This window comes from Clarias gariepinus, chromosome 19 (genome assembly GCF_024256425.1).
Source record: "Clarias gariepinus isolate MV-2021 ecotype Netherlands chromosome 19, CGAR_prim_01v2, whole genome shotgun sequence".
NCBI lineage: Eukaryota > Metazoa > Chordata > Actinopteri > Siluriformes > Clariidae > Clarias > Clarias gariepinus.
This window is the reverse complement of record NC_071118.1, coordinates 12,069,512-12,089,905: the sequence shown is the minus strand read 5'-3', so window position 1 is coordinate 12,089,905 and position 20,394 is coordinate 12,069,512. Positions and strand designations below refer to the sequence as shown.

General features: G+C 36.3%; 2 protein-coding genes across 2 annotated transcripts; one reads left to right on the top strand and one right to left on the bottom strand.

Annotated features, from left to right (window-relative positions):
- Nucleotides 1-1,290: 1,290 nt before the first annotated feature.
- Nucleotides 1,291-7,415, top strand: LOC128507143 (sialidase-3-like). Its single transcript, XM_053477815.1, has 3 exons — nucleotides 1,291-1,418; nucleotides 3,784-4,019; nucleotides 4,111-7,415. Exons 2-3 carry the CDS (start codon nucleotides 3,804-3,806, stop codon nucleotides 5,056-5,058), a joined length of 1,164 nt encoding a protein of 387 aa, XP_053333790.1. The 5' UTR covers nucleotides 1,291-1,418; nucleotides 3,784-3,803; the 3' UTR covers nucleotides 5,059-7,415.
- Nucleotides 7,416-7,757: 342 nt separating this feature from the next.
- wdr73 (WD repeat domain 73) lies at nucleotides 7,758-14,147 on the bottom strand. The gene is made up of 8 exons (XM_053478010.1): nucleotides 13,818-14,147; nucleotides 13,564-13,631; nucleotides 12,446-12,534; nucleotides 12,254-12,342; nucleotides 10,281-10,348; nucleotides 9,378-9,539; nucleotides 8,243-8,611; nucleotides 7,758-8,161 (listed from the first exon to the last, which is right to left on the bottom strand). The coding sequence occupies exons 1-8, from the start codon at nucleotides 13,868-13,870 to the stop codon at nucleotides 7,917-7,919; spliced, it is 1,143 nt and encodes a 380-aa protein (XP_053333985.1). The 5' UTR covers nucleotides 13,871-14,147; the 3' UTR covers nucleotides 7,758-7,916.
- Between the last annotated feature and the right edge of the window lie 6,247 nt (nucleotides 14,148-20,394).

The window sequence follows — 20,394 nt, the reverse complement described above, 5'->3', positions numbered from 1 at the left end:
TGCTTGTGCAAACACTGCTTGCTGTGCTTTAATATTTTACTTTCATTTTGCAAATCAGTGAAAAAAGTTTTCAGGAGCTTAGCATAGGTTGTTTGGCAGGACATCACACCACAGACACAAGTATGGTATATAGGGTCATATACAGTACAGATCTACAGGGTTGTAGTTTTTGGACAATGTTATTATTATTAGTAGTAGTATTACATCCCAAATGAGGATGGGTTTCCTGTTAAGTCTGGTTTCTCTGTTTTTTCTTTTCCTTGCCACCATTATCCTCAGCTTGCTAAATCGTGGACATACTGATCATACATATTTTCTCACACATTGCATACTAATTTCAATAATATCTCTTCTGGTATTTTAGTATTAAAATATATTAATATTAATTCATATTGATTCATTTACTCATCTTCTATACCATTTTATCCTGTATTCAGGGTCACAGGGACCTGGAGCCTATCCTAGAAAGATTAGGGCACGAGGCAGGGTACACCCTGGACAGGGTGCCAATCCATCACAGGGCACACACACTTTGGGCAATTTGGGAACGCCAATTAGCCTAACCTGCATATCTTTGGACTGTGGGACTAAACCCACCAAGCACGGGGAGAACAGGCAAAGCCCCTGCACACAGAGACATGAATCTCACCCGGACCCTGGAGGTGCAAGGCAAGTGTGTTAACCACTACACCACTATGCCTTCCTTAATTTATATTATTTATATTAAAATATGTTTTTTTTTTAATGCTAAAAGTATTAATAGCTGAAGTACATTAAATTCTGAAAAGAAATCTGCACCAGACCAGAGGTGGTGCAGTTGCACTTGGATAATAATAATAATAATAATAATAATAATAATAATAATAATAATACTAAATGATCAGCTTTATGGTATGTTACAGGGCAAGTAACTGTATATGGGTTGCCCAGTAACATTTTATGGTCCATATCTGGTATTCGAGGAATACTGTACATTAAAATGGCAATGAAAGAGCTAGGGCAGCGGGATAAGGTGTCGCAGGTCTCCTAGCGTTAATGCGGAAGACTTTGGGAGTTGTAGTATATTTCACAGTTGCTACAGGAAGTGTGGAAAAACATATTCTTTATTTGTTTTATAGAAAATCGTTATAGTTGATCAAAATCATTGCATCAACGCTATAAGTTGCTTATATATATATATATATATATATATATATATATATATATATAAACATTTAACTACTTCAGAAATATGACGTAGGGTTTTCTCGGTTCACCACATTTCCCATAATGCATTCGGTCAACATTTTCCGCAAACAGTGCAAAGGTTCTCTCCGCTTGTATTCGCAAGACCGAAGAAACGCAGCGAACAGATATTCCACATTCTCATAACCAGCCAGTTCGGGGGGAATATAAACTCAACCAATACCCACAACTAGGTAAAAAAATAAAAGTTAATAAATATGTTACTCTTTTTCTCCCTCGCACCTAAGGTTAGCAGTTGAGTACATGGATTTGTATGGTAGCATTTTTCTGAAATATTGCAGTTTTATTGTCTTGTAATATGAATTAATTCAGAAGACAGAACTATCTTGTCTTACAAAAGTCTCCATACATAGGAGAAATTAACCCAAACGTGTGTTTTTTATTTGTTTACAAACTATATCCTCTACATGATTGCTTGTCTTAGTAAACACTCTCAAGATCTCAAGACACAACCGGTGTTATGTATTTAACAGTGATGTAATGTAATGTAATATTGCACTCAGACGCCGTTTTGCTATTATTATAGTGTGTGTGTGTGTGTGTGTCACAGCCTGCGTTGACTGCTAGGCTGCACTGGATTTTTAAAGGTTTATTATTGAACCTGTTAGAGATATCCATTAAAAAAAAAAAAAGGATTTCACAGTTAACATGCAGAAATGGCATACCAAGCCATGGCCTTAAAGGTGGTTAATAAGGATGTGAACCGCAGGCTTACTTGTGACATTATAATTTCTATCCCCAAAGCCATGATTCAACATTCAGTCATGATACAGCTAAACTTGCTTTGGTATTTGGATTCACTTGCGAAGCCTAGAATAATTTTGTGGCCAAAGTTTTTCACAGTCTGTTGTTCACAATCTGTAATAGTCCGTCATTATGTTATTAATTTCATTCATTTACAAATTACAAATGGTTCATATATATGAGGGGTATCGAAAAGTTTCGAGATTTGTGCACCACATATGCCTTGAAACCTGGCAGTAGAATTCGCTAATGGCGGTCTGGCCCCTGGGAATGAATTTCCACTGCACAATCGCTAATGTCAAAAAAGTTGATGAGCATGCACTTGGTTGAGCTGCGGACCTGCCTCGCCTTTTTTGGTCGTCGAAATGATGGGCTCTTCCACTGTGAACACTGGTGCTTCATCTCAGATTCATAAGTCCAAGTTTCATCACTGGTAAAGAAATAAATGTTCACTCATTGTTTTAACTTGCTGTCCATGATGAAATCACAGACATGGTTTCATTAGTTGCACAGCTTCCGATGTCCACAGAATGATGGCACACTGATTTAGAAATGTCGTTGCTTCCTTTGACTATGTGTGCAGTCTTATGCTGCCATCTGTTGGCGCGTTACAATACTAGTTTTTAAACTTTTTGACACCACCTCATAACAATAATGAACAGTAGTTGATTCTTAAGCGTTAATGATGTGAGGAAAGACTATTATAAAAATCTGAGTTATAAACAAAACACCACAGTAGCCTATTAAATTGTTCAGGCATGTGTTTTAAAATATGGTTTTAGCAATAATAATTATTTAAAATACTTATTAAATTTTTGCATCAATCTAAATCTCTCAATAATTACACATTGTGACCCTGGCTTTATAAACAAGTGAATAAAATAATTATGTGCAGTCAATATGTGTTTCCAAACTGGAGTTCTCACATTTGATCATAACCACCATGTGCTACCCTAGAAACGTAACCTCAGCCTTTGATCTAAAGTCTAAAAAAAATGTTCCTGCCTCATGCCCGATTTTACTGGGATGGCCTCCAGATCCATTACAGCTTTCACCAAGAGAAGCAAATACTAAACTGTAGTTGGTTGTTCATTGTTATTTTATATATACAGTACGTAGCATAAGTATCTTTTCTTGAGTTTATAGAAATACAACTCTCTGCCTAACTTATTAATACATTTAATAAGTTTATAATTTTATAGAAACATAAAAAAAAAAATTGTACTACTTTTGTTGTCACCCAAATACACTCCCTGTTCAGTAACCAGAAAAAGTGAATCACAGATAAGAAATGGAAAAAGTAGATCAGATAGGGATTTTTGAAAAGGTTTTTAAATTATTATTAATATTTATTTTTTTTACGAGTTTTGCCTCAAAGCGACTCCACCGCATTAAAAGTGAATTATTAAATCCAGCACATAACTGCTCATAACATCGCTTTTATTCAACATTTTGAATATATATCTAAGTACTGCAGTTTTGCGTGAAGCTGTGACATTTTCTGAGACTGGTTTCGGGTCCTCCAATGTATGAAACATAGGGATATAGAAAGAGCGAGTTCTGACCAATGTACAGACAAAACCTTTCTTTTATTTATATAGATATCTTTATGGCTTGAGTTTGAGTGCTGGAATTTAACCCTGAAACCAAGACCAGAATCTAATTCATCACATAAAGATTATATAATTACTAAAATTATAATTTTACTACAGTGTGCATTTATGAGTTTAACAAAAAGTTGGTTCAATAATAGAATTGATAGAAATGTCATAATAAATTTTTGTCTGTTTCCAGGTGAAATAGAAAACAAGACAATGAAAAGTTATTCCAAAGTTCTCCAGGCAGAGCCATCAAAAACAACACTGTTCAAAAAAGAGATAAGTGGTATAACGTACAGGATCCCAGCTCTTATCTATATTAATAATAGCCAAACCTTTCTTGCTTTTGCTGAAAAAAGATTGTCACCACGTGATAATGATGCCACTCTCCTGGTTATGAGGAGGGGAACACGGCAGAATGGGTCCATTCAGGTAAAGCTAGTGAAAACACTGTATTGTTTTACTTTTTAGTTTTACTGTAATTTCACAAACATGTCATAAAAATGCTGATGTCTCTTTTCAGTGGTCACCTGTTCAAGAGCTTAACACAGCTTGTTTGCCAGGACATCGCACCATGAACCCATGTCCGGTCTATGAGAAAAACTCCAAGACTCTTTTTTTGTTCTTTATCTGTGTGTTGGGTAAGACCACTGAGTGTCACCAGATTTGCACTGGTAAGAACAAGGCTCGACTGTGTTACGTCACTACCATGGACAGCGGGCAGAACTGGAGCAGTGCAATAGATTTAACAGAAAGTGTTATTGGACATCAGATTGAAAATTGGGCCACGTTTGCAGTTGGACCTGGACATGGTATTCAGATGAAGAGCGGCAGACTCATCATTCCTGCTTATGTTTATTATATTCATTATCGATGTTTCCCCTTTCGTTTTCCACTTTGCGTAAAACCCCATGCTTTTGCATTCTATAGTGACGATTGTGGGACCACGTGGTACATTGGTGAAAGTCTAAGTACAGAGTCCTGCGAGTGTGAGATGGCAGAGATCATAGATCAGGAGTCCAGAAGCGAGTTGTACTGCAATGCTCGAAGCACTAAAGGTCACAGAGTTGAGGCTTTTAGTGAGAGCGGTGGAGCATCTTTTGACAAACCTCATTTTGCACAAAAGCTAGTAGAGCCCTGTCATGGCTGCCAGGGTAGTGTGGTGAGCTTTGTTGCAATTGAGGAACAAGGGAACTGTTTAACACCAAGTACAAAGACTTGGCTCCTATATTCACACCCAACTCACAGAATGAAAAGAATGGCTCTTGGGGTTTATTTAAATAAATCTCCTTTAAGTGCCTCTGGTTGGGGCAAACCATGGATCATCCATCACGGGCCCAGTGGATACTCAAATTTGACATGTGAGGAGGGCGATTGCTTTGCTTGCCTCATGGAATGTGGGGAAAAAAGTGAACTTGAAGAAATAGCCTTTGTGGAGTTTACTGTCAGCAATATACTAAACAACCAGTAGCTTTTTGTACATGGTTTATTCATAATTATTTGAAAAAGACCTTGCACTGAAAAAATACCTTTCTGGTAAAAAATTTAAAATTAAATAAACAGTAATTTTCTATACTGTAATGTTAAGATTCAGTTAAATGTAAATATATACACATTTCATTCAGGTAATAAATAAATTGTGTGGGAAGAGTATGTTTTTATAATATATTTACCCATACTTATAAGTCAAACATATTTTAATGTTTTATTGTCACTTGCACATACTGTACATCTAGAAATACTAAGTTTTATCTATTTGGGGGATTTTTCCATTTTCCCTTTTTGAAATCTCTACAGAAATAAAATTGAGTTTAAATTATTGTCAATCATTTAAAAAAAAAAAAGATAATGATATTCACTCCATCAGTGTGAACATCAGTTCTGAATCTCAATGAGCTTTGCACATTGTGATTGTGGAATTCTTCTCCATATTCTTCCTACAAGAGCTTTATCTCAAAGTTTTACAATCAGTTCCTTGGTCTTCATAACAAATTTTTTGAAGATAGAATTTATTTTTATTAACTTTTAGAAATACAAATGCATAATTTGACATAATCTTCTTGCTGTTCAATACACTTTGTCCACCTGTCAATAAGCTTTTATATTTCCTAATTAAATAATGTTTTAGGCTGAGCTACAAGCCACAAATGCACTGCTGTCTTTACTTCTTCATCAGAAGTGAATCTTTGTCCTTGAGAGCTGCTTTCTGGGGACCAAACAGGTGAAAGTCCGATCAGCCAGATCAGGACTATAGGGAGGATGCTTTACCAACTCAAAACCAAGTTTTTGAAGAGTGTTGACAGTGTAGGCAGAAGTGTGAGGATGTGCATTGTCAGTCAAGATCCCAACACCCTTGGATAGCAGTCCTCCGCATTAAATCCGAAGTTTTGGCTTCAGCTCTTCAATAAGCGTTTCACTGTAATGGGCAGTGTTAATTGTTGAACCTTTTTTCTGATAATCTCCCAATACTGGCCCTTGAGGATCCCAGAAAACTGTTGGCATCAATTTCAAGCTGATAGCTGACTTTTGACCTTGTCTTTGGTCAGCAATTGATGTTTTCATTCCGTACTCCGCTGTTTACCATGAGACTCCTAATATAACTGGAATTCAGATAATTTTTGACTCCCCCTTGCACTTTCTGGGTGCACTGTATATTGCAGGGCAAATTAACGATTTGAATCAGTTTACAGGTTTTATTCTTTATTCAGCAGGTTGGCCCAGATGGATTTCTGCGTTCAGCTGTTGTAGTACGACTTGCCATCCTGTATTGTATACAGACTGTTCTATGAGCAGGCACGCACCTGCCAGAGCATCAAAAGCTGGTGTGATGGCCTCCTGTGGGTGTATCATAGGTACCAAAGGAGGGTCCATGCTTAATAATTAATATCAGATTGAATGTTCTGCAATGAAACAAATCAATATACATGCTAGCAGTTTTCAAGGGTAAACCGAAATGTGGTACACATTTCACGAGAGTGAGTATGGCCATGGTGCTTTGGATGGGACAGCATGACACTCTAACCAATCCGTAGCTATGGAGCCCCATGTGGGGTATCCTTCACTCCCCATGCATATCAGTGAGCTTTGCACCCTATTGCCGGTTCACAAGTTGTCCATCCATGGACCAGTATTGGTAGGAACCACATACGAGGAACATCCCACAAGACCTGCCATTTTTTAGATGCTTTGACCCAGTCATCCAGCATCATAATTTGGTCCTTGTCGGATTGCTTACATTCTTACAATTTCCCACTTTTTCTGTGTCCAACACATTACCTTTGAGAACTGACTGTTTCCTTGCACCTTAATACTTTATATCCCACCCCTTGACGGATGCAATTCTAACAAAATATTCAATGTTGTTTATTTTATCTGTCAATTCTATTAACAGGACACTGAACAGTACAGCAGTTAGGGAAGACATCATGTTGGAAGATAGGTTGGTCTAGCACTGCAATGTTGGACTCATTGAGGCAAGTGGAAATCAATACATACAGAAGGATGAGCTGATGAGAGGGCTCATGCTTTGAGATAAATCATAAATCCGTAACTACTAGACTTCAAAACGTTTAGAACTCAAGGTATTAGTCAAGGTCAGTCACAAGTTGCTCTTGTTGATTTAAAAGTTGGAGTGTGCTTCACACGCTTTTGTCGAGAGATCATCTACAAATGGAACATTTGAGGGGAGTTTGTTCTATTTTTTGGTGAAGTATGTACTTTATATAGTTCATAGAGAAAGGGAAAATATTTGTAAAACCTCGGATCTCATGAGACTGTTGTGTTCAACTGTGTGATTGTGATGACGTTTAAATAAATATTTTAATTGTATTGTATTTTTCTTGTGTGATTTTTCATCTATTGAATAAATAGACAAAATAACACTGAGTAACAAGATTTAAATAATGAATTCATTCACTTTCTATACCGCTTGCCCTGTGCAGGGTCACGGGAAGCCTGTAGCCTAGCACAGGAGACTTCGGGTATGGGATTAAATCTACTTATTTTATATCATTATTTACTTAATATTTTCATGATGGGTATTTTAAACAAATATAAGGTATAATGTAAATATAATAAAGAAAATGGTAAGTACATTTTACTTGATATTGGCAAGTAAATTGTACAGCAGTAATACATTGTAAATGTGCAAAATATTTACAAGTATATGAAGTAAATACAAGATATTTGTTTGTGTATAAACAGAATCAAACTAAATTTCAATCATAGTTTATTGAAATTTAAGTTCTATAGCACAAAAGTTTAATTACACAGGTTTCAATTCTAACTTGAATAGTCCTTTAAATAGAAAAGGGATCAAATTATCATTTGTCAGTTTTCAATCGTCTCATTATTTTTATCAACCCAGTCCCAGACATGTACAGATCCATCTGAAGCTGCAGAGAGCAAAGTTCTTGGTCGCCATGGATGCCACACATGAGTAGTGACCACAAGAGTGGCATCAGTCTTTTCTTCACATGATAACTCATGACCTTGGTGCACAAAAATGGGCTGAGGCGGTTCTGATTCCATGCTCCAGCTTCTTGTGTCATAGATTTGCACTAAGCCATCAAATCCTTAAAATTAAAACACATCAGGTCAGTTCATAAAGACTTCAGGATAGAAGAGATGAACAAGAATACAAGAACACAACATACCTGAAACCGCAAGATGGTTACCTAGGGCAGGAGCCCATGTGACTGTCAGAAGCTCATTGCTGGAATCATTTTGCTTCAGGTTAAGCTGAGCTTGTCCTGTTGGTGTGTTTAGGTTTCGGAGATCAGACATGATTATCTGACCACTGGAGGAAAGTCTTACTACAGTGCATGAGGCAGCATCATTCTGTGGGTCAGATGTCCTTAATCCAAAAGCCCAATGTGAGCCAGCTGTAGTCTTTGAGAGAGCATAATCATGTATCTTTGGATCTCTTGAGTCTCCCATATATAGAGTGCCATTAGTTGCGCAAATGGCAAAAGTATTGGCATTCACAAACTGTAGACCGCTCACTACATCTGATGAGTCTGTCTCTATAAACAACAAAAAAAGAATTTCAGCGTAAAAAGTTTTTTTTTTTTTTAAGGTGACTTGCATAAAACGGTTAATGTTGGTATGCATAAACATTGAATATGAAGTAACCGTGGAAACACTTCCTTTATTATGCTTAACAAAGAAATAATAATATTTGCTAAAATAAAATTTTCTCATTGGTTTGTTTTGGAGTGATGCATATCACATTTGACTGAACCTGCCAAGGATGACCCTCTCATTTAAATTTGATGCGATTGTTTTTCAAACAATTGTTAGCGATTTTATGAACCCCAAAAAATTATGATTTTTTTTTATGTTGTGTGCACAAGTTATTTATTTTGTGTAAACAAATGTATGCGTGCATACAGCTCACCTTCTACCCGCAAACTAACTTTTTTATGCAAAAGTCTAGCAAGCCTTTAAACTTATGCAGACAAATAACTTGTTTGCATAATAACTTATGCATGCAAGATAATTTCTTTTGGGGCTTCATACTAATCAGATTAGGAGGACACTTTTTTCGGACCTAAACTGCAACAGAAAAACTGCCACAGAGCCCAATATGGGTCATATTTGTTTTAATGGAATTGCTGAATACAGTCATTTTGTATGATTACTGTTTCTGGTATTCTATCATTAAGTGATCATTTCAGCCCACAGAAATACCTTGCTGGGTTTGCATCCAGATTGTGGTCTGCGAGCTGGTAAGCACTGGTTTAGACAGATACTGAAAAAAAAATTAAGCAATACACACTGTATCATTACCTACTGCGTAAAGTGTTCGTCCTGAGGCTACTTCAGTCTGCTGAACATCACATATTGTAGAGCCATGAAGAACAGAAGGAACTTCGGTGAAACCAGAAGCAAGCTTTCTGGTTGTAGCTGATGCGGGACTGCAGTTTATAATTCCTGTCCTCCTGATAACATCTGGTTGTGGAAAACATTTGTTGGAAAAGATAAAAATTTAGGCATGATTTGCTAAAAATACATTCACCTTGGGGATTATTGGCACCATTGGTGAAGACAGGTTTAAAAAGGGGCGGCATGGTGACTTAGTGTTTAGCACTGTCGCCTTGCACCCCCAGGGTCCCGGGTTCGATTCTTGCCTCTATGTGAATGGAGTTTGCATGTTCTCCACGAGCTTGGTGGATTTTCTCTGGCGACTCCAGGTTTCCTCCCACAGTCCAAATACATGCAGATTAGGCTAATTGGCCTAATTTGTTAATGCAGATTCCCAAAATTGCCCATAGTGTGTGAGTGTGTGTATGTGTTTGTGCCCTGCAATGGATTGCCACCATCCTGTTCAGGGTGTACCCCACCTCGTGCCCCAAGTCCCCAGCCCCCCCATGACCCTGTATACAGAATTAAGCGGTATAGAGGATGAGTGAGTGAGGTTTAAAAAGGGTTATAAAAGTAGTTTATGTAGTTAATTAGTTTAAGACTGAAAAATGTAAGAACCTTATTCTATATAAAATAAATCTTTACCAAGGGTGCCAATTCTAAATATAACTGCAATTTGGTGAAAAAAACAAAACAAAACCTTGCAATTATTGAAAATTTTAATATTTTGCACAGCATGTGTGTATAATTAAGCAACTTAGGACAGAGGAATGTATTACAATGAGTTTTTAAAATAAAAGAAACTGCTAAAATTAACTGAATAAATACCACTATTATCTTCTCCAATGTCCCAGACCTGTAGATTGGAATTATGGCGTCCACTAGTCACCACACATCTGCAAATAGGAATTAGATAGTTAAAGGAAATAAAATGATTAGACACAGCCAAATAGAATGGGGGGAAATGTACAATCATAATTATATCACTATTCTTTGCCCGTGGTAAATGTTTATTTAAATATCTTATGGAAACATTTGGATGAGAAGTTAAATAAAGATACAATCAGTGAATTTTTACATTTTTTATATCCCAGCAAGAAAATAGGGGGCCATAATTTTGAGATAAGGATGATAAGGATGACAAGGATGACTTATTTTATTTAAAACTTGTCCATAACAGATCCATAAATTTTGGATAAAAACCACTGGCAACACTCAAAAACAAAAAGGTCAGATTAGACTTTGCCAGAAAACTTTGCCAGGTTCTTTGGACTGATAAAAACCAAAAAGAACTTGTACCAGAATCACAGGAAAGGGAAAGTACAGACAAAGGAACATCTCATGATTCAAAGCATACCACATCATCTGTCAAGCATGGTGGAGACAGTATTATGGCATAAGGGTTTAAGTCTGCCAGTAGAACAGGGTCACTGGTGTTTATTGATGACCTGCCTGCTGATAAAAGTAGCAGGATAAATTGTGAAGTGTATAGAGCTATACTTTCTACTCAGATTCAGCCAAATGCTGCAGCCAAGCATCTCAAGGGAGGAAACTCAGCATTTGGTCATGAACATGGGATCCAGACTTCAGGCAGTCACTGAGTGCAAGGGTTTTTCATCCAAATATTTTTAGGAAATCATTATGTTTGTTATTATCTTAGATTGTTCCATATTTTATGAGCCCCCCAAAAGGATGCGAGTGTATGTAAATGACTAATTCATGAATGATTAATGACACAAATCCCCAGAAATCCCTGAAATTACTGACCTATAAAAAAAAAAAAAAAAAGAAAGCCGATTTTTACCAAGGGTGCCATTTCTAAATATAACTGCAATTTGGTTAAAACAGTATATAATAATAATAGTAAATTTTAATATTTTGCACAGCAGCAAATAACTGCGATGGATTGGCACCCTGTCCAGGGTGTACACTGCCTCGTGCCCTAAGCCTCCTGGGATAGGCTCCAGGTCCCCGCGACCCTGAATACAGGATAAAGCGGTATAGAGGATGAGTGAGAGAGTGAGAGTGAGCAGCAAATAAGTATGTATAACTAGGCAACTCAGTAAAAGAAGAACGTATTACAACAAGTTTTTAAAACAAAAGAAAATCCTTAAATCAACTCTGATGAGAGTCTGATGAGATTGCTTACATCTTGAGTAATTTCATTTCATTTCAAAATTCAATGTGATGGTGCTTTTTCAGTGTGATTTTTGCCATTTGGAGTCCAAATGGCAAAAAAAAAAAACATATATTTGTTCCTCAATTTATGGACCTGACTGTATACCTTTTAACTAGGTTCTTCATTAAAATAGGCTTGGCCAAAGATTTTTGCTGGCATCTCTAAAATCTGTAGTATCTGTTTAGTGAAACAAATATTCTTCACCATAAAAAACTTAAACTGAAAACGGGTAGAACTCAACCCTCATGGTGTCGATAGAGACCCAAGACTATACCTGCTTGTTACTAATCTTTGCTATAATAACTGATTTTTAGAAATACCCTTAAAATATACCTCAAACACAAAGAAAACTATTTTATACATTTTATGCTGTGACCTTGACACATCATCTGCTGGATCCAAGAATAAACCATATAAACTTAAACATTCAATCACCTAATCTTAATCACCTAAACATTTCGGATGTGTTAAATGCTTCAATGTGAAATTACAGTCCAAATACTACACCACGTGTTGCCTACCCACTAATCCAGCATGAAGAATTATTAAATCAGTTTAAAACAAAATACAAAGGATTATCAAGATTCTATCTCAAGGTGACCAACCTATGCAGTGAGCCTACCGTTTACCAAAGATGCGTCTCAGGCACTCGACTGGCTCATCACTGAATCCCCCACGCTGCAATTTAAAGTCCCGCTCTGGACAGAGGCCCTTTATACATTTAAAAAGCAAATGTTTAGGTTAAGTCTTGGCATTGGGTTTGTAGTATTGATGATAGATGTAATGAACACAGAAAGTCTAGTTGTATTCTTACCTGGTTCTCCTTTGCATACAATTTCAAAGGCAACAGCAGCTCTAAAATTTCATTCTTCTCCGAGTCTGAGTAGCCTGCAACACAAATACCTGCAGCAGAAAAAGCATACATATAAGTTACTCCTCCACTATACACACAGTATATACTGTTTGCTCAATTAGTTCTTTCCTTTATCACAACTTTGTCAAATATGCAATACAGAAAAAGTAAGACGTAATGAAGCTCTGATGAACATCAACACCCGCTTATTGTTTCTATAGGTAAACCTTACATCATGACTTAAATAATATTGTAAAAAAAAAAAAAAACTGATACAAAACTGTATGTTATTGTTGATGTAGGTGGTATGGTGGTGTAGTGGTTAGCACTATCGCCTTGCCTCTTCAGAGCCAGGGTAAAATTTCCACCTTAGGTCTGAGTGTTTGGAGTTTGCATGTTCTCTCCATGTTTTGTGGCCTTCATCCGGGTACTCCGGTTTCTACCCACAGTCCATGCAGATAGAAAGACATGCAGATTAGGCTAACTGCCATTCCCAAATTGCCTGTAGTGTGTGTGTGTGTGTGTGTGTGTGTGGTGTCCAGCAATGAATTGGCACCCCATCTGGAGTGTACCCTGCCTTGTGCCCAAAGTCTTCTAAGATCCCTTGCAACCCTGTACACGATAAGCAGTATAGAAAATGAATGAATGAATGAATAAAAGTTAACTGTTGATATGGTGATGGTATATATTTTTTCAATTATCTTCTATACAGAAGCAGGGGCATGGGCCTATCCCATAAGCCGGGGTACACCCTGGACGGAGTGCCACATACAGTATACATACACACAAGCTCATACACACACTATGGGGCAATTTGGGAACAGCAATGAACGTAATCTTTGGACTGTAAAAGGAAACCTACTAAACACAGAGGGAAACATGTAAACTCCATGCATGGGCAGGAATCGAACCCGGATCCTGGAGGTTATGTGAAACTAATCCATGTGAGAAGTGGGCATGTTCATGATTACAAATAGTTTACTGTTAATATTAATGTGATGTCATAAGGTACCGGGAGCCAGACGATAGTGAAGTCTATTGCTCTCTTTAATTACTTTAACTAACAAGCAATACTTTACTTTTTTCGCCAGTCCACTCAATGGTCTTCGTTGGATGCTCGAGCTGAAATACATGCAAGTCCTTGTAGCTGCAAGACAGACAGCAGACATATCTAAGGACCACATACGGACCAAACTATTTCTTTTTATCAGACTAAGCATGTAAATTATCAAGCATCGTATTTAACTCAGATAACTAATGATTACTGTATACATAACTACTGTACATATTTATTGATACAAAGTTTCTTTGAAAAAAAGACCTGATGACTTACAGAGTTAAGGACTGCATAAACCAGTCTTCGGCTTCATCAGATGTTATTTCCATGCTATTATCAAAAGACTTGTATTTTTTCCCTCTGGTGAATCTTAACTATATAACTATTTCTCTAACGGAATAAATATAAGCAACGACTTGAGAATATTGCAGTACAGTCAGTACTGTATTACCAAACACGGTTTCAGTTCCAAATTGTTATCTATAGAATGTAAAGTGCACTATATAGTGTGAATACGCATTATTTTGTATCCTACAAAGTGCACAAGTTTAAATTAAACACATGTATTTAATAAGCGGTAGGTGAAGTGAAATGTGGAGTGCTGGAATCTCTTCTTCGTTGCTTAACAAAATTGGTCGCGTTTTTTCAAGCACTAGGCTGTATGCTGCCACCTGCTGCACAAAAGAAAATAAACACCCACACACCACGGGCTTTTGTACGTAATGAATAAAAAGTAACTAGGCGTTAAAATTCGTTAAAAACTAGGCCCATATTTTAAATACAAATTAATTGAAACAAATATACTTTATTACACAGGGACATTAAAACATTTTCTTTTTACTTTAACATATGCACCGTGCCATCAACCATCTGTTTCCTCAAACGGCCTGGGAAGTTGTTTGGGATACTGTTGAGAACCTCCTGAATCCGTGCCTCCAAGCAGGGGCGGACTGGGACCACAGCAGCCCACATCATAATACATTGGCTCATTAATGTAGAGATAGAGGTAGAGATTTTTAACACCAGTTACTATAGTATAAAAATATAACACAGTACAGAAATCAATCCTATTTAACCATATTATTTGAAGTATCACTAAACATATATTGGGTCATATTAGTAAAACAAATAAACAAAGGAAAGGACATCAAGGCAAACAAAATCCTGTATAAAACTATAAAGACAATATTTTTAAAAGAATGGCAATAAAACTAAACAGGTAAGCTGCAATAAAATCAGTAGCAGAATTAGCTCACACTAGTAAACTAGTTACTTATTTTAATTATCATGGTAGTCAATATTAATTCGAAATAATGCTAAGAAAGAGTTATTTTTAATGAATATTGACTTCCATAATAATTACTAGCACAAGGTGTTGGTCATCATCAGCAGGCACTGGTTCATCACTGACCCTGCTGCACATCCAGTTTATACTGATGAGTGGTATATCTTACACTGATGAGTGGTATACCTTACACTGATGAGTGGTATACCTTACACTGATCACGATGACACCCCCTGCGAAATGTTCATTACAGTATATCTCACAAACAAAAAGGCCAATTTGTCTTTTCCTCAAAAAAAGTTTAGGTGAAATTCCACCCATACAAGTATGACAAATATGCAAAGAAGAAAAAAATCAGAAGGGGCAAATACTTTTTCATGGCACTGCACATGTAGTCAGATTGTTCCACTGGGATGAAACTGTGGCAGGAGGAGTTATAGCACTTTCAATATCATACTAACTTTACACTGATATGAATAACTTTAATTGACGAATGCTTTTTAACAACCTTGTGACTCAATAAGAGACAATGCAAAGAATATTTTCTAACAACCTCTAAATGATACATTTTGGCAGTATTGTCTTGCATCTTTTGAAATAAATAAATTAATTGATAAATAAAAAATCACAATACTGCCAAAATTTCTCATTTTGCTGTCAATCTGTTTATACAGTAAGTTTCCTGGGTCTCTGTGAGACTGGTGCCACTGGACACAAAAAATATTGTCTTTATATGTAATTTTATATGTTGTTTGCCTTATTGATCTTTCCTTTAAATCTTGTTTTACAAATATGACCCAATATATGTTGGATATATATGTGATACTTTGTTTTTAAGATTTTGTATTGTGTTATATTTTTATACTTATTTTTATTTTTACATTTGCTCAGAGAAATTCGCTTCATCGAGAATGGATCAATATCTCTCTCTCCGTAAATTAAAAGTGAAGAAGGGCAATACATCCACATGCGCGGTATCATAAACACGCGCAAGTGTGCAGCGCAAAAGAAACAAATGACTCTGGTTAGATTTTTTTGTAAAAACGTCTGCCATATATGAACCAGAGGCCAAGAAACTAAACAGAGAGAAAACCCCTGAAGGAGAATCATGGAAGGGGAGTCCATAATAGGAAGGGATATTATGTTCGCTTTCTTCTGTACAGTTTATTTATATATTTAGTGATGTATTATTTTGTATAGTTAAGGCTTTTTTATACTTATGTTTTATATTTTGTGTAATAAACCAAATACATCAAAAGTTAAATATAGTTCATAGTAACGAAGAACGGATTAAATCTATTTACATGTATTCCTATGGAAAAAACTGAATCAGTCTATGACCAAATCTGGTTATGACCAGAACGTTTGTACACCAAGATTCCATTGTATTCTGTTTTATTCCAACAGCTGTAATAAACAGAAATCTTCTGCAAATCTCAAGTCACAGTTTTGTAACTTTTGGAAGTACAACTGTAAATTTTTCTACACATGAAAGGCTTCAGGACAAGAAATGCCTAACTGTACTGTGCAGTATCTATGCTTATTTTTGTGCTATAAACTTTAAGTGAGGAATTCAAATTTAAATTCAAATTCAAATTTTATTTGTCACATACACAGTCATACACAGTACGATATGCAGTGAAATGCTTAGGCAACTGCTCATGACCTAAAATAGAAGACTAATATGAGAATTAAAATATAGGGTAAATAAAACTAGAAAAGAATAAAATAAAATATAAAAACTAAAGTTAAAAAAATAAATAAATAACTGTATGACAAAATACACAATATAGAAAATATTTGAAGAATGTATAACGAAATATAAAACAATAAGAGCAGCTGAACGGGTAGGTATATTTATGTAATTTTTGTATGGAATGGTAGTTGTAATGGTAATGTAATGTCCACTGTTTGTGCAATTCACATATTTAAAGTGTCTAGTGCCGTGCAAAAATGCTTAAAAAGTGATTTATTTAAAGTGACTTGTGACCACCAGGTGTAGTTGTGCAGTGGCCAAGTTGGTAGCCAGTGGAAAGTATTCTACCTTCTTACTATATATATATGAAACAGAAATTCAGTTTGTTTGTTTGTTTGTTTGGTCAGTGGGTGGTGTTTGGGATTATCAGCATTTATCAGTCATACAGTACGGTCGTAAACACTGAAGCACAGTCACAGGTGTTCCTTGCTGTAAATAGTAGTAGGCAGCATCATCATTAGCTTTTATGCCACAATGTGCCTAACAAAAGAAAAAAAAAGTAGACAGCATTATCATAATAACATTTTATGTCAAACTGTGAGCACGGTCAGCAGTGTCATGGGTCAACTTGCTGCTGCTTCTCATGGTGCTCCAAAGTAACGCCTGTGACATACTCACAGTTTGACATAAAATTTGATAATGACCCTTCCTTCATCTCAGCAATAATGCAACTTATGCCAACTGCCATAAAGCAAGACGAAGAAGAAGAACAGTAGGCAGTGTCATCCTCAAATTTTACGTCAAACAGTGAGCGTGTTTCATTAAGTTATGTTCATTTCAGCCTTTATTCATCACATATACATTACCACACTGTGAAATTCTTTATTCTTTGCATGTTCCAGCTTTCCATTAGTAGAGGTCAGAGTGCAGGGTCAGCCACTATATGGCGCCCCTTGATCGTGCAGGGTTACGGGCCTTGTTCAAGGGCCCAACAGCGGCATCCTGTCAGAGGTGGGGCACGAAAAGCCGACATTCCGATCAGAAACTCAGAGCCTTAATACACTGAGCCACACTGCCCTTACAAACATTGGAGCAGTGTGAGGAGCAACAGCGAGTTAACTGCACAAATCATTCACAGGTAATGATAGCACCCGCCCCCCCCCCCAATAACTGTGTATATATGAACAGAAATAAGTAGTGCATCATTCTTTAAGAAATAAATATTTATTACTGGTTTTGTATAATATAGTGTAAAAAGCAAAACTGAAAGTATTTTAGCTGGTGTTAAATAGCTGTCAGAAGCATTGATGTAAGACATTTTCTTAAATTCCTCCAAACCTTTTAGTGTAATCTGTTCAAACAACAGATAAGGAAACTGATGAAGTGGCTTAAATAAGAAAACTGTAAGTCACGACAGAATGTGTAAACTTGTTTCTAGAAGAGTACTGCACTTGATAAAACGCCATCAATCTTACCAACTCAAACTTTCACTTGTGTCCACAGTTGTATATATATAAAATTCAATACAGTACACCTTGCATAAAGTAACTAGAACGATGACCAGATTGATAAATGGAGTTGATAATGCTATAGTGCAGTATATTTTAGACACTATTATCTGGTGACAATCTGATGACTTTTGGGGGATATGTTAGCAACTTTCATGCACTTGATACTATTATCCAGCCCACATTATAGGTGCCAATTATACAAGCTGAGGAAGCACATTCAGTCATTCTGAACCAATGATTCCTTCACCCGGGTCAACTGAGAATGTATATTTATGGGCTTATTTGTTCCTAAAAAATGGAATTAAAAAAATAATCAGTTCGGTATAATCACAGAACTGGATTAAAAGCCCAGCTTCTCAGAACTGTTTCTCTCTGAGCGTCTACATTATGAATTCTATTTTCAGAATTTCTAAAATTAACTGTGCTCCATTTCTCCATGTTTTGTTCAAACAACACTCTGAAAAAGCTTAATCACAGTATTTACTTTTTTGAATATTTGTTTGCATGTGCATTACAGTTTATGGTGGCCTTTGCGAAAACATGTGCAAAACCAAACACACTCAACTGACTTTTTGTTGTGTTCACCTTTTTAGTAAAACCTGTACACCTACAGTCAATTGTGTGTCAACAGTGAAATCATGCAGAGACAGGTCAGCAGTTTTGAATAATGTTCAAATCAACCATCAAAAGGCGGGGGAGGGGGTGATCTCACTGATTTGACTGTGGTACTGTATGTGGCATAACTGTTGTTGCCAGACTTTGCTACGTTTGAGTTTGAGAAAGAGATCAACTAGAATTGCTCTGATTGTTTCAAACTGAAAGAACGGCTACTGATGACCACTTTGTACAACTGTGGTGAGCAACAAAGCATCTAAGCATGTAATACATGTTGAACCTTTACCCATATGGGTTACAACTGCAAAAGGCCATTTCTGGTTCAACTTCTGCTAGCCCTAAACAGAGGAAGACTAGAAAAATGTTGCCTAGTCTGTAATTCTGGAATTTTACTGTGGCACCCATATGGCAGGGTCAGATTTTGATACCAATAGCATGAATCCATGGACCCAAACTAACTTGTGGTAACAGGCTGATAAAGGTGGTATACTGGTGTGGGGAATGTTTTTCTTGACACACTTTGGGCTGAGATACAGTAATACATCTCTTGAATGCTACAAGCTTCTTGACTGCCACTTGAATGCCACAGAGTATTGTTGCTGACCAAGTTCATCTCTCCATTACCACAATTTACTCTTATGCCCTATGTCACAAAGCTCAAGTCATCTAAAACCGGTTTAAAAAACATTTATAATTATGCTTAATAGCTTTTTAAATTGTGTAAAGTTAAAGATTAGCATACAGTATGTATATAACCAAGTTTATATCCAGATACAAATTGAAAGATATTGAAGCACAGCTTTGCTTGTTGTACAAGAAGAATTTATATTGTGTCTAATATGGTTTACTTATGTTAAGTTATTAGTATGTATGCATGCTGTTATATTTGTATAAAAAACTTGATCATATTTTTACTCTTTATTTTTATATTTCTTCTCTATAATTTCAATACACTGAGCACTAGCACGGTCCTGCTGTGAAAAAGATGCTGCAATTTGCTTTGGCAGTGTACAGTGGAACCTCGGATTGTGAGTAATGCGGTTTGCGAGCATTTCGAAAGATGAGCAATTTTTTTTTTATAATTTTGACTTGAAAATAAAAGAGGTTACTGTAAGACGAGAAGAGGGAGAGGCGAGAGTCTCGTTAATCTTTTTAATTTGTTTTATTTTGACTTTATATTTTGTATTAATAATTTTTATGTATTTATTTTTTGGGGCTATGGAAGAAATAATTTGTGTTTTCATTATTTTTTATGGGAAATTTGCTTTAATTTACGAGTGTTTTGATATACGAGCGTATATCAAAAAACTTATGTATCACACACATTATGCTTGCAATCCAAGGTTCCACTGTCTATTAGAGAGACCGTGCAGGCAGGTTGGTTTGAGGAAAAAGTTAGATTCATTATTTACTGACTCAACACTAGGTTCCCTTTGTGCTACCAAAACAGCTCAGACTCCTTGAAGCATGACTCCACAAATACGTTGTGGTATCTGGCACAAGGACAATAGCAGCAGATCATTTGATCCCTTATGTTTTGTAAAGCTGTACAGTTGGGTCCCCATGGATCAGAATTGTTGGTCCAGCACATTCTATGGACAATAGATTGAGATATGGGAAATGTGGAACGTGGAGACCAGATAAATTTTTTTAATATTTATATTTTTAAGTATTTCTTTTTAAGAAAATACTCTGAAAAAGACCCCCTGTGCCCAAGTTACAACCCACTGCAGTTTTATTGGCAAA

Bases quoted from the DNA above. Each gene is read 5' to 3' on its own strand.
- LOC128507143 (XM_053477815.1), top strand. From the start codon at position 3,804: ATGAAAAGTTATTCCAAAGTTCTCCAGGCAGAGCCATCAAAAACAACA. The intron at 4,020-4,110 runs GTAAAGCTAGTG...GTCTCTTTTCAG, and splicing joins GGCAGAATGGGTCCATTCAG to TGGTCACCTGTTCAAGAGCT.
- wdr73 (XM_053478010.1), bottom strand. From the start codon at position 13,870: ATGGAAATAACATCTGATGAAGCCGAAGACTGGTTTATGCAGTCCTTA. The intron at 13,632-13,817 runs GTAAGTCATCAG...TCTGTCTTGCAG, and splicing joins TTTATGCAGTCCTTAACTCT to CTACAAGGACTTGCATGTAT. The intron at 9,540-10,280 runs GTATTTATTCAG...TTCCACAACCAG, and splicing joins CATTGGAGAAGATAATAGTG to ATGTTATCAGGAGGACAGGA.